A 14,194-nucleotide genomic window follows, 5' to 3' on the forward strand; every position below is an offset into this window, starting at 1 on the left:
GGGCCGTGGGATCAATCTTATGGAATATACAGAGACACCTTACTGCAGCGTGATCTCTTAAGCGCTGTCATTGCAGGTAAAGGTTGATGTCAATGTTAACTAAACTATTAATAATGACCTTCCAATTTAAAAAAAAAAAGACAAATACAAATAGAAAGAGTTGCAGCTAACTTTTTTTAAATATGACAGGCTGTTTGTTTAAATGGACGGCGTGGCTCTCAATGAATTATCTATTTACTATCTCTAAACTATAAGAACTGTGATATTTTGAGACAGCATAGCTTGAATACAACCATGACCAAATCTGACTTAATTATTAATATGTATATTGTTTGAATTTATCTGCCTGAGTTAGTAATAAAACCTTAATAAAATCCGAAAAAGTCAAAAGGAACACAATGGTACATTGCATAGTACGATTCGCTCTCACTGTATAAATAATTTTCGAAATTAGGAAAAGGCCAACTGTGTAGTCAAATACATACATATTTTAATATTATAACGAGCTACTAAAACCTTTTTTTTTATAAACCATTCACGCACACATGGAGATACACAGGCTTCGCCGTAGCACATAGTAGAGAATAAGTCACAAAACACGCTTTACTTGTATGCACATTAACCCTCATTGTTTTAGCTAGCTTGCTGGCTGGTCGCATTGATGTTCCACGCAAACGGATTAATAACTCAGCTATTTATCGGAACAATCCATTAGTAAATATTGCTAGTAAGCTTGTGTATCAAAAAATATGGTAACATGCAACTTCAGGTGTATTCAGTTAGTTATAAGAATCATATTCAATTCAAAATTTCCTAAGGGAGTCGCTTTCGCAAATCCGAAGATATCGACAAATCGTTTGTTATTATATTCGCTGTTGAACCTTTTCGGCATATGTCTGTGACTGCTGAAAGCTCAGAACTATTATCACACTCAAACTCTGCAAAGCGCATAGCCTCACAATATTTAATACAGATTTATTAAAAAGCATTCGTCTAAGTTCATTACATTCTACATTGATTGTGGGAAGTTTCTGTATTTTAATCTGCCCCATTTGTCGCTCCGGAGAGACGAACTATTTATTAGATTATTTTGCTATCCTAGCTCTGAAGTCACGAGTAGTTTTATTACCAATGAAAAGACCGTCTATCAAATATAAAAGATAGCATAGCGCCTAAATGGATTATACTCAGTGCAGTTGCGAAGATAAGAAGTTCAAGGTAACAAATAACAAGGTTCAAGAACGTTGTTTGAATGCGATCTGTCAGTGCGTTTTCCCCTATTCTTTACGTTAATGTTATCTATTGATCATCAACAAACAGAAAACTACGTCCATTGTTATCAACGCATATATACTTTATTATTAATAATCATAATTGTTATTACCGTGTAGTATTCATACAACAAATATTATTATTCGATACTTCAAAATAATATTAATGGGCCTAACAATTATCACTATATTCCATTTTTCCTAACTACATTTGTCATCACCTTTTAATTATTTAGTGTACATTAATATATAAGTGAGTTCATTTACAAAGCAGAGTAAGTGGGGTTTTCTCAATGCTAAACTACTACGATTTTCTTCGTCAGCGATCTTAGACCCCCGTGCTTTAGACATCGGTATTATAAATCACTAACTCAATGACGCCCAAAAATTTCCATCGCACTTTCTCGGCGTTCTCCTTCGGGGCGCACGCAAACAGAAACTATAACCAATTTACGGCACATTATATTTAACGGAGGTTTTTGCCTCAATTGTCGTACATGACACATCTCCCGATCATCACGGCTGCTTGACTCCATGCGACATTACGGCAGTATTCTTGATGACCGTTCCAAATACTTCTAACTGTACAGAAACGGCTCGGTGATCGATTACAGAGGTTTTCCTTTCATTTATGGCGTTACGGTGACTTAGGCGATTCTCCTCCCTGTGACGGAGATTTGGGGGAAGGCGACCGTGACCCAATGCTTCGTGACACTGAGCGACTTCTAGAACGGCTGCGTGAACGGCTAGAACGACGACTGCCGCTTCGAGAGCGGCTTCGTGATGACGCAGCCGAACGGGACCTAGACCTTGAATGGGAACGTCGTGAACCCCCTGAATTGCGTGATCCTGCCGATCTAGGTCTGTGTGTGTAAATACAAGGAAATAACGATAGTTTATGAGCCGGAGGGGATCGGTACATTCGATCAAGATCATTTTAACAAGTTCAAACTGTTCAGCATCTCTTCAGTGTTGAATGGAAGCAACAGTATAGCTAGTAAGAAAATTGATCCAATTGATTAGCAAATGAAAACACGCACAATATATACGTAAATGCTTTAAAAGGCCAAAATCCGTAAGACTATATTAAGCAATTGGATTATGCATTAAGCATACAACTAATGTGATTACTAAACGCAATCAATGATACATAAAACAAATCAAACGACTTATACCTGGACTTGGATCTAGACCTTGAGCGTGAAGCCGATCTACTTCGTGAACGAGATCCTGATTTGCTTCTTGAACGTGATCGCGACCTTCCAGAGTCAGAGTGGTGAACCTCATCTTCGGAAGCGGACATAACTCTTTTGCGCTTTTGGCGATTCCCTGTTAAACCATAGAAGACAGAGTACAAGAGACAGAATCGGCATAAATGAAGCAAATTGTGAGTTAATGGAAGTAACGACAGACCTCGAAAGATCTAAAAATCAAATTTGGAAGCTGATCATAAATTTTGTACTTACTTTCACTTTCGCTTTCAGATGAAAGAATTCTCTTGTTGGTAGGACCAGCGTCGTCACCACTGCCGCTTCCAGTACCACTGCGAGTGGGACTAGCCAACTTCCTGCGCCCACTCTCGGAATCGGAATCAGAACTAGAAATAGTAGCTTTCGAACGGAACTTCGACTTCTGCTTTTCCGTTAGCCTCTCATTCTGCCAATGAATCGATACATAACAAACAATAAAAATGGATAATTTGATTGTAACTAGACACAACCTACATAGCTTAAACTTCATTTCGACCCCCTGGAAAGCAATTCGTTTCTCACAAGATTTACCTCATTATTTTAAAAGTAGAAAACAAGGAATTATTATCTGGATATGATTAGTTATCACTACCACTATGTTGTATTGATATTTTGTTCGGCTGGCAAACAACCGAGAAACCGTGTAACTTTTACCTTTCCACGTTTCTCCTTGGGCGCCTTCGTCTTGGGGCTTCCCTTTCGTTTGCGTTGTTTTTTTCTTTCCCCATCCTTTCCTTTGCTGCTTTTTTCTTTTCTCTTGCGTTCCTTTTTCTTTTTAGTTCCGTCGCCACCTTCATCACCGCGACCGCCACTACCAGTCCCACCCTCCTCATCTGACGAGGTGACAATTTCTCCGTCTCGTCTATCCTTTTTGCCTCTGCGCCCACCTCGGCTTTTAGCCTCAGATGGCATTTCTTCGAATTTCGTTTTGTGCTTGCTCTGCTCAACAAATTGTTGGCGCTTGGCGACCATCTCCTCGCGTTCTTTCTGCCGTTTCTCCATCTCTTCTTTGTTCTTTTCCTCAAGCTTGGCAAGCAATTCTTGTCTTTCGCGTTCTTGCTTTTCCCGGAAGTCTCGCTCCTCTTCGTCAAGCTTACGGGCGCGAGCCACGTGGTACTGTGCCTGACTCAGCAGATCGGAACATTGTCGTGCCTCAGCCTGTGCCTGGGTAGCGTTGTATTTACCTCCCTGCGTTTGACCCAGCGATGTAAAGAACTTGTGTGCGATACCCAATTCGCTCACCGCCTGCAACACAGTCTTGAGATTGGATTTGTCATCCTTAAGTACCTGCATGCCGAGGCACTGAAGGACGAGCGCAACGTTGTACAAAATTTGCAGGTCGTTTGGCGCTGCTCGACGCGCTTTTAATAGGATCTGCAAGAATAGAAATACCATTGCTGTTAGAAATCTACAGAAGAATGAATATTTTAGCAACTGCTATATTTTATAATGTAGCCAAAAAACTAAATTATTATACTATGACTCGGTAATTTTTTTAAGTTTCCATTACTATACATCATGCCTGGTCTATTTTTTGTTTGCTAATTGCAACGCGAATGATTCTGCTCTAGTCAAAGCTAACAATTCATAAAACTATTATAAAATGTTTACGAGACAAAATTAAATAGATGTAAGACTTGAGCAGATGCTTGTTACTACAAAGTTAACTCAAAACGAAACAGTCTGTTTTATTTCGGACACCACATCAACAGAAATATAGATACCACTTACATTTTTACATTCGTGAAGTTTGCCCGCTCGGTAGAACGCTCTGGCAAGGTAGACGAGGATCTCGACGTTGTCATACTTAAAGAACTTATTTAGGCAGTTCTCGTACATTTGAACTGCTGATACGTACTGACGCAGTTCGACATAGATATGCGCAATATTTAGCCATACATCAGGGAAATCTGCCGTCGCCTCGCGTACCTGAGCGAATACCTCCCGCGCCTCGGTAACATGACCCGCGTGCGCAAGGACGGCACCGATTCCGTTGGCTGCCAACATGTTTCGCGGATCAATTTTCAACGCCTGTTTGTACATAGCCAGTGCCCGTTCCTGGTGTCGTTTTTCCTTGTCGCGCTCCATTTTTTGTTCGTGCAACGTCCATAGCCAGACGTTGCCCAGTGCTACAAGAGCATATGAATCCGTTTTTGATACCTCATTATTAAGGATCTTCTCGAATTTCTTTTGGCCAGCACCAACCTCACGTTGGCGAAGGTGTAAATTGCCGATGAGTGACCAGCAATCGGGGTTGTGATTGTCGACTTGAAGGGCGTCTTTGAACCACACCGACGCATCATGGATTTGGCCGAGATCACGAGCAATACAGCCCAACCTGGAAATGACAGAACAAGAATGCAACAACATATGCAATGAGTATATAAAATAGAAAGCACATGAAGATAGCGACTGTTAACTATCCTTTTAGATTACCGGATATCAATACATTTTCTAAGTTTTCTATGTGCAAAAATTACAAAGTTGATTTATGTTTAAAAATGTGAATAAATGTAGTAATATTAAGGTCTCTGCTTACCTCATATAACAATCGATGTAATTTGGATATTCTTTAAGGATGAGTTTATAAAGGCGAGTCGCTTTGTCCAGTTGGTTGAGCGCTTCGAATACTCTACCAAGATTGTAGTTGGTTGTGACGGACATAAATTTGTAGTAATTCTCGTCATGCTCCGATTCTATCTGACACCGTTCCAACGCTTTCTCGTACAGCTTCTGCGATTCTTCGTATTTACCAAGTCTGTAGTGGAGCGAAGCCATGTTGTTTAAAATTTCGGGTGGTACCTCGGCCTGATCCTCCTGCAGGATTTTCTTAACCGTTTCGTACGCCTGGAGGGCTGCATGTGTATCGTTCTGTGCGAGGATCTGAGCCATTTCAATCCATGCTTCGATATCGTCAGGAAATTGTTCCGTCACTTTTTTCAAATATGTTCTCGCCTGATCTCGCTTGTTTTGATTTCCTGAGTGTGCATAGAGCGAACCAAGAATTTTCATCGTTTCATAGTTATTTGGTTGCGCTTTGAGTACTTTCTCAAAACAGGCCATGGCGCTGTCGTTATCACCTCTAGCGATATACATCTGACCAAGACCAAACTGCGGTAAAACGAAAGATGGCGAAGCAAAATTGGTTGCTTGATAGTAGTATTTAAATGCTTGATCGTAGTTCTCCTGCATATGGAATGAACGTGCTAGGTGATAACAACTTTCAGCACGAATCGCCTCATTTTCGGTATTATTGAACGCGTGGAAAGCCAGTGTTTCCGCCTTTTCGAAATCCTTCTTAAAGAAAAAATGGTTAGCTAAATGGTTGAGCACCATTGGGTTAAACGTATCGATGGCGTATGCTTTTGACAAAACTTCAACACCGTTCTTGATACCCTCCAACGTTTTGGTGTTTAAATCAAGAATGGCAAGACCTACTAAAGCTCCCACACAGTTCGAATCGAGTTGGACAGCACGTTCAAACGCTAGTCTGGCCTTTTCGAGCTTTCCAAGCTTAAAGAAACACAGGCCCATGCCAAGTCGTACGTCGGCTGGGCAGTTCGGATTTGTGCGTAAAGCTTTCTTGTAAAAGGCTAATGCCCCCCGGTAGTCTTTTTTATTAAATGCAATGCAGGCTTTTCCAAGAAGGGAAGGAATATTGTTGTTGCTTTGATTCAAGACGAAATTGAACTGCGCATCCGCCTGCTCCATCTTGTCACCCTCGAGCAGACAGAAATAGGCTCGACCCAGCAGATGGTTTTGAGTATACATAATAATACGATCGGCGGCGGTATACAGTTGAGTTGCCTGAAATGCAAATCAAATAAACGAAGCTTTTAAAATCATTCGCTATCTCAAGTACAATATCAAAACGTGCGCATATGAAGTCCACTACGTCAAGCAAAAAGTCCCTTTTATCAAAATATGTTGCCTCACTGTGAGACTAATTAACGATACTACTCCCCTTTTTCCTTTTCACGCTCTTGTAAGGTCTTTATGCAGATGTCCAAGAGACCTAGCATAACGACGTTAGTTTGAATATCTTATAATTGAGAAAATCCTTTTACCACTTTTGCTCACCTGAGTGAACATTTCCGTTTTCAGTTCCTTATTCTTCTCTTTATTAGCTTGACGGACATACCATGCCGCCAATGTATCGAGACATCTCATCTCGTCGTGCTCATGTTCCTTGTAATCCAACGAAGCGTATGTACCCAAACCTGTGCGGGCTGCTTCTAACAGGGCGACCATATCTTTTTCTTTACCTTGCCTAAAAAATAGACGATACGAGCACAAGTACATTATACATATTGTCTAAAACTGGTAATCAAGTAGTTATATTTTTATATGCCTTATTAAATACTGGATTTTTTTGTTGTGCTGACAAGTGTGCTATGTAGCTGGAGGTGGAATATGTCTACAGTATTTGCTGTATAATATATACCAATTATTGGCTGCTACTTTTATTGGCTTAGGCCATTAATAATATCTTCTAGTCTTAACGAGGATCATTGTTAGACACATAATTGTAAACACAACGACATGTTACTGATTGTAACCTCTGACTCTACTAAGATATGAAAACAAATGAAGTAAACATTTCAAAAAGCCTGGGTATGTTACACTTTATTATTCTGATTCTTATGGTGCTCGAAGTAAAATATGGAATTTCATAACAAGGCATGACTGTCATGCATTTTTACGTATTATACCTATTACTTTTTAGCCACCTGGGGTATGCTACCATTTTAGATTGATATATGTATATATATTATCATGAATCAACGTGAACGCATCTTGAGCAAAGCCAATGTGTCCGTCGCTTACCTGTAGTATCCAAGGGCAAGATTAACCCAGATGTGTAACTGAGCTTTCTCTTGTTTCAAAATTGTGAGTGTTTCTTCTCCATCAGGCAGCTGACTGAGGTCCAACTCGATAACCTCATCTGTGTCCCTTAAAGGGATCTCGATTGAGCCTTGTTCACTCATCACAAAGCGTATTTGATTATCGCCTCCTTTTTACAACAACAAGTTGATACTCCACGCGAGGCGTCGTAACTATTTCGCACACTGGCCCTTGAAGTGACACTAATTACAGTACACCCTTAATATCGTGAATATTGTTGTTGCTTATTTTCACCGAACGAACGAGGCTCAACACGACCGAACGTGCTGCGTAGTTTTATGCGGTAGTGCCGAACGAGTTCAAAATTACACCAGCACTTCTTGAATATTCCGAACAGTCACAACGCTACGCATACTTCTCCACGAAGCTGCCTCTACCACAAACATCACACAACTGCAAGTTATTCCTCGTTGGACACCAATATATACTGACTGTCGCTCTAAGAGCACACGCCAACCAACTCGACGAATCTTGGCTCATGGCAGAATGAATTAGCCCGCACACAAACAGACTGGCTGATGCGACAACCCTTTCGAGCTCTGGAGCCAGATGTAAACAAGCTCGATGGATGTATGGATGGATGCATGTCGGAACTGGCACCTCGCGCAATCGAGGCCGCTGCTCTTAGTCCACCGCTGTGCCGCGAGTTTTGTATCGGCTAAAGAAAGAAAGCTATTACTTATTCTTCAGTTGTCAACGATGCGCTTACACCTTCAAGCCAAAAGAAATGCCTTGCTGATAAACGATAAAAAAGCCTAAATATTTTATTTTTAAACAGGAAGAAAAGTAGATAGGTTCGAAGCACACTGCATTATATAGAGGGTATTGCTATACCGGTCAAATAAAGTTTTCGAACAAATTTCTATCAACTAGGTTTCGCGACGGCGCGCGGTACATAGTTTCAGCGTTTCAACGCTTGGCACCGGCAGTGAGGCTGTTAGGCGACAATTGATCCCATTTGAATGGAAGTTTGTATATTTAACTGGGATTTCAGGCTTGACAAAAGAATTGAGTCCGCATATATAAACCAAGTCATGTTGTTAAAAGTAGTTTCGTGTTAACTGCAAACGGAAAACGGACGACTCGCTATGATGGCAGTAATCGTAACGTGTCATCAATCAAAAAAGAACGTGGCTAAAAGCACCGCCATTATTATTCTTTGCGCCCGCATTTGTTCACCTGCTATGGTAAAATCTAGCATTTATTCAATTAGAAGAATGTCTCCCGGATGGAATTAGGTATACCTTAACAACCTGAATGTACAACAATATAATAAAAGGACTGGACGAAGAATAATTTAAGGATGCCTTTAAGTTTACTAAGTACTTAAGAATTTTATAATTGGGAATAAAGAGTTTCCATCAAATAAGTATGCTATTCGCAAAGTTTGATGAATAATATATGAATGAAATCGCATTGAAGAATTATTTGCTCCTTACAAAAATGAGACGATATGTCTTATGTTACTCTTCAGGTTATTCTAAACCGAGATATAAGTGACAGTAAGCAAATGAAATAACTCACTTAACTCCAAAATTAACTAAGGGACTGCTTTGCATATGTTACAACATGAAAATATGATAAGCGATACTCTAAAAGGTTAAAACAAGTCTTCCGAAAAGCAGCGGGATTTATCACTAAATGTCTGGTATCACTTCCAAGGTTGTAATCCTTCCAAGGTAATGAAAAGGCAAACATTAGAAAAAACACTCCGATGCTCAACTTACAGGATTTATTCCTTGATCTCCTTTAAACACAAAAAATCGCGATTCTTAAATGACAATAGAAACCAACAATTTTTTTATACTATAGATTAATCTTCTTCGTTTAGCAAAAAGCTAATAATATTGCCACGATTTAATAGTGGGTTATGGTATGATTAATTATAATGCGAAATTATACTGACTATATAGCGAGGTAATGTGTACATATAAGTGCCCATACGGTTGCTTAGAGCATATATGCCAGCTTAGAAATAAGTCCTGATAGGTATGTTAAAAAAAGAACATAGAACTGCTTGCGAATTTTTTTTCTGATATTTAACATGTCAAAACCGTTGAAAAATGTTTCTGACAAAAAAACCGTAAAGATTTAGTCTGCTTTTAGCAAAGTTGCAGTCAAATGTGAATAACGAGAAAGACGTTTCTTCACGAAATAGACCTGTGAAATTATCTCGGATACTTAGCGTAGAGATTCAATCTTGTTGTAGCGAAGATACTTTCAAATGAGCGCGACAAGGTCGACGGCTTTTTTAGAACACAGCAATGGAGTAGCTAAGTCTGGATAGCTATGTATAACAGATTGACAATCACAGAAACCATTCTCTTTCAAGCTGTTGAAATTTTATAAAAGTAAGTCGGTTAGTAAATTCCAAGGATTAGTTCTTAGTGGAACCGGTCAGCATCATCACTGATGGTTGTCATTGATCTGCCATGTTTATGCTCTCTCAGCTGAAAACTGTTTCTTCAGCCAAAAAAACCTTTCCTGTAATACAATGTACAAATTTACCCCAGCAAAAAGCTTCAATAAACTGAGGCCAAAAGTACGGTGGGCCCCGAAAAATAGGTAATAAAATTTTTCCTTCTTGGCATAGAGTGAGGTTTATCTCGATAGGATTTCTATTCGGGAAAAAATTGACTACCAGGTTTGGAAAAAAACTAGAAGATCCGTTGTGTCAATGTGATTGTTAATTTGTCCTTCCTGTTCTATAGGAGTATAACAACACAGGGAGTTGTTTACTCAGCTGACGAGGGACACCAACTTAGTGGTGTACCTTAAATTTTAGATTTTGCTGAGATGTCCCCGACAGAGGTTGTTATAGCTATCCTTCACGAGAGCCTTCTGATCCTTGTGTTCATCAGGAAACACACTGTCAAGTATTAGACTTAACATGTGACAGCACGTGCCCGATATATATCTGCATCCTACAAATTTACCAACTGATATAAATTTCTAAAAAATAATTGAAGAACAGGTTGCGCAAAATCAAATAAATTAAGTTATGTAGCATAAGCTTGGCAAACTTCAAAGAAAATTTACCTTTGTGTGACCGAATTCTCAGATTGAAGTTCAACTTTTGCTATATATATATATATATATATATCACCTCCTTGAACCCATTTGCTTGTGGTAAAATATTATATTTAATGATGATGCCACTCGCTAGCGCGGTCAGTATTATTAAAATATTCTACTACACGTGCTCTATATAAATCTAATACAACACAAAGAAATTTATGAGAAATGAGAAAAAAATTTTCATGAACCGAATACAAGGTTATAGGTATCACTAATCATGATGCCCAAGCTTTCCATGAACCGTTGGAGCAGAATTGTCAAGATTCGAGGCGAGAAATCAGCATGATATTGAGTGCTTAGTACAGCTTCCCATTTGCTAAAGTGAATATACTCGGAAAGATCATTTCTTATAAAGTACTGTTTATAATATCCGCAAATTACGTTATGAGTTATGATTGAATGGGCACTCATAGAAATCACGTGTGAATTAGTCACGTACCAATGATTGTAGTATTCGGTTTAATTTGTGTATTAATTGTAAGGGCACTGTTTCTTAAAAGCCCCCGCGAAACTGTACTGCCTATCCTCAACTGAGAACTGTCTTCCGATGAGTTCCGCATCACTATAGGAACATATGAAGTCCTATACGCGAGTCTTACAGGCCCGTTAAGTCCTGAAGACATAGTCTTTCTCATTGAACCGTACTTCAACTGTTATCAAGCCATGATTATAATGGTAAGCGCTAATCCTGCTTTTATTACTATGGAACCCGTGGGTTCGTTCTTGGTCATGCCTATCCTTGGTACTTTTCTTAAGAGGATAAAATGAAATTCCAATCGAAAAACGCGTCTAAACATTGCGTATTCTTAAACCACTTAATATACCTGAAACAGTGGTAGCGTTTGTTGCAAAGAGTAAGAAAGCTGTACATCGTTTTATTACTAGTTTAATTTGGATCGGGAATGTCACTTATCACTTTATATATGTACATAACGGTGGTCTGTTTTTTCTTAGGTTGGCTAGTACCATTTAGTGCTATTTTTTTTTCTCTTTAAAACTATTTTCATATCAAAGTCGAGTTTAGACTCTGAAGTAGATATTGTTTTCAAGATGCAACAAGTTCGACATGTAATCAAGTAGAAACAACATTCAAGGTAGAATTCTGTTACACTATAAGAAAACAAAACAAAATTCACTAAAAACTTTAAATAAATATCTAAAAGATGAAACAAAAAGCGATTTAAGCAGTTCTCAAGAAATTCGTTAAAAAACATTTTTTTTAAATTCAAAATATTATTAAAAGATAACGGATGCAAAACAGAATACTGGTTCATTATAATCTGATGATGAAAGTAAGTCCAAACTGTACTCATTATCTATTAGTATTTCTTATGGTTTTATGCTTTTCATAATCGAAGCGTTGCTCTCTGCTTTTTTACTTTTTATCAATTCTGATTATCACGTAATATTACGATGTTATACCTTATATAGAGTACTTACCTGATTAAATAGAATCTTCGCATTTCGATAAAAGTACATGTACTCAATGTAAAGTTTTTTGATGCAGACAAAACTATAGTTACACGCTCGAAAGACAAAAAAGGAGCTTGCAACGATATATAGTTCTTGATTATCAGACAAACAAAAAACAGAAAAGGAAGGCAATTAATAAAAACCATTGTTTATCATCGAGTCTAATACTTACGGTGGGTTTATTGTACACGTATATAATGTCAAATACGTGCAGAACTTAACTGGTATGTGGATATTCGACGTAAGCAAGCTCCAATCAGCATTTATAAGTCGAACGAAGATGATCGTAATAGACATTTCCCAAAATCCGATCGGAAAGGTATTTTTCTATGAAGAATTCTTGGAGATAGCAGGCATTCGCCAAGAAAAACACATCACCGTCATCGTGGATGGGGTTTACAATTGGACAGCGTTTGAAGGGGAGCATGTAAGAATGGCACCTCTACTTGATGTGCGTTTGAGGCACCATGGTCTGAAATTTTGTAAAAAGTTTCGGCATCACCAACGCGTGAGAAGTTCTATATACCATGGTTATATTACAAAAAGAGTACACGAATGGTATCAAAGTATTCATTGAAGCTCAACTGAGCTTGTCCGCAGAGTTTTGTATTGAAGGAAAAACATCTGGCGTGTCCACACGCTGCAGCAACAGTTAGGAGGATCTCCTTTAGATGTGTTCGGTTATATCTTAGAACAATGTGAAGCTTAGTCATGGTCTTTTTTTCCCGCTTAAGCAACTTATTTTGCAAGAAGGAAGGTCATTACAGTTGAGCGTTTTCTCTCTAATCTGTCGATTGTCTATGCTGACTTGTCTGGATATATTCCATTTGATCCGTGTAGGTTGGCACGTTGGCTGGGCATACGGTCCATCGCATTTGTTCGAGGCATTTCGACATGTATACGCTCATGCAAGAGATTGTAGCTGGCACAATCGTAAAGGAAATGGGTCTCGAAGAGCATCCAAATTCATATTGAAAGCTGCTATTTCGAGAAAAGAATCGACACCTCTGTTCGATTCAAGACAAAGCCGGCTTTCGTATAATTCCACCTCAGGCAGGATACTATATCGTTGTTGGCTATGCAAAATACTGTAAGAATATAATCTATGTGTTCATAGGGACTGTTATTTTGTCACAATGGAGGCGCTCACAATATGGCACTGATATTTGTTTAGATCACGAGTACTAGACTTTAGTTACCGTTGAACGGGACTGTGCCACCTCGGCGTATGACCTCACAACTGTTTGCACGTTAACGAGAACAAATTTAGCCTCATTGTCAGATCGAAACAAGAAGCACACGATTCCGGGAAATATTGATGAGCAATGTCAAAAGGGACGCATCTGTTGTATCTCATTACTTTAATTCTCATTTTTAGCAAGGAAATCGGTTGCGTTTGAAGAATTATACCTGCTCGCAGAGCCAGATGATATCCGATTTGTTAGTTGGTTATACGTTCGAAAGAAAATGTTAAATATCCCGGCGTTAGTTCTCTGTTTAGTGAAGAACGCACAGAAAGCAAAAATCTTATTACGTATTTGTTTTTTAAAGTAGTTTCAGGTTAAAATTTGTTTTTCTAAGGTATAGGATATCTCACCTTCAGTGTCCTCCAAAATGATCAATTTTGTCTGTAATATAAAGGCGTTCGATTTTTAAGTTTGCGCAGTTCGTGTAAAACAACCGAGCTGCTTTAGCTACACTTCTATTTAGCGACACACAGCTATATGCAGTACTCATTACGCTACAGTAAACTATCTGTCTACTAAATTTCGGTATAGGATAAGTGGTCTAAGTTCGGAATTGGAAGCAAACAGACTTCGTATTATGCTGAATGCCAGCCGTCTGAAGAAATGCTGAAAATATCGCCAATACTCTGCTTGAAACTCAAAATATTTATTTATTTAACAATCAGGTCGTGTTTCGCATATATAAACCACCGTCGCGTTATCTTAGTTACTGATGTGCCGACCAACACAAAACTAACATAATGTTCAAAATTTGCGCTGTGTGTGTAGATAATGGCGCGCGTGGCTATTGTCGATGTATCAATCGTAGCTTACGCCATTCATGTTGCCTTCGTTTAGTGTCCGCAGCTTTCTCTTGTCTTTTATTACTTGGAATTATTTTTTTTAGTTCACTTGTCACTTTTTAGCTAATCTTTTCAGTCCTCTGCCACCAGTCACCTTTTTCGTAAAGCTCCAAACACAAAAAAATTAT

The 14,194-nt window shown here is 38.8% G+C and overlaps 1 protein-coding gene across 1 annotated transcript; it reads right to left on the bottom strand.

Annotated features, from left to right (window-relative positions):
* Positions 1-1,333: 1,333 nt before the first annotated feature.
* On the bottom strand, positions 1,334-7,987 carry Ctr9 (RNA polymerase-associated protein Ctr9). Its single transcript, XM_022793196.2, has 8 exons — positions 7,349-7,987; positions 6,602-6,791; positions 5,061-6,328; positions 4,253-4,859; positions 3,176-3,895; positions 2,738-2,927; positions 2,447-2,600; positions 1,334-2,134 (listed from the first exon to the last, which is right to left on the bottom strand). The coding sequence occupies exons 1-8, from the start codon at positions 7,507-7,509 to the stop codon at positions 1,909-1,911; spliced, it is 3,516 nt and encodes a 1,171-aa protein (XP_022648931.1). The 5' UTR covers positions 7,510-7,987; the 3' UTR covers positions 1,334-1,908.
* Positions 7,988-14,194: the final 6,207 nt, after the last annotated feature.

This window comes from Varroa destructor, unplaced genomic scaffold (assembly GCF_002443255.2).
Source record: "Varroa destructor unplaced genomic scaffold, Vdes_3.0 BEIS01000002.1, whole genome shotgun sequence".
NCBI classification, from domain to species: domain Eukaryota; kingdom Metazoa; phylum Arthropoda; class Arachnida; order Mesostigmata; family Varroidae; genus Varroa; species Varroa destructor.

What these genes read in the sequence shown, in the direction of transcription:
- Ctr9 (XM_022793196.2), bottom strand. Translation starts at nt 7,509, where the DNA reads ATGAGTGAACAAGGCTCAATCGAGATCCCTTTAAGGGACACAGATGAG. An exon ending in AAACGGAAATGTTCACTCAG is followed by an intron (nt 6,329 to 6,601) that starts GTGAGCAAAAGT and finishes TTTGCATTTCAG; the next exon opens with GCAACTCAACTGTATACCGC. An exon ending in CCAAGGAGAAACGTGGAAAG is followed by an intron (nt 2,928 to 3,175) that starts GTAAAAGTTACA and finishes ATTCATTGGCAG; the next exon opens with AATGAGAGGCTAACGGAAAA.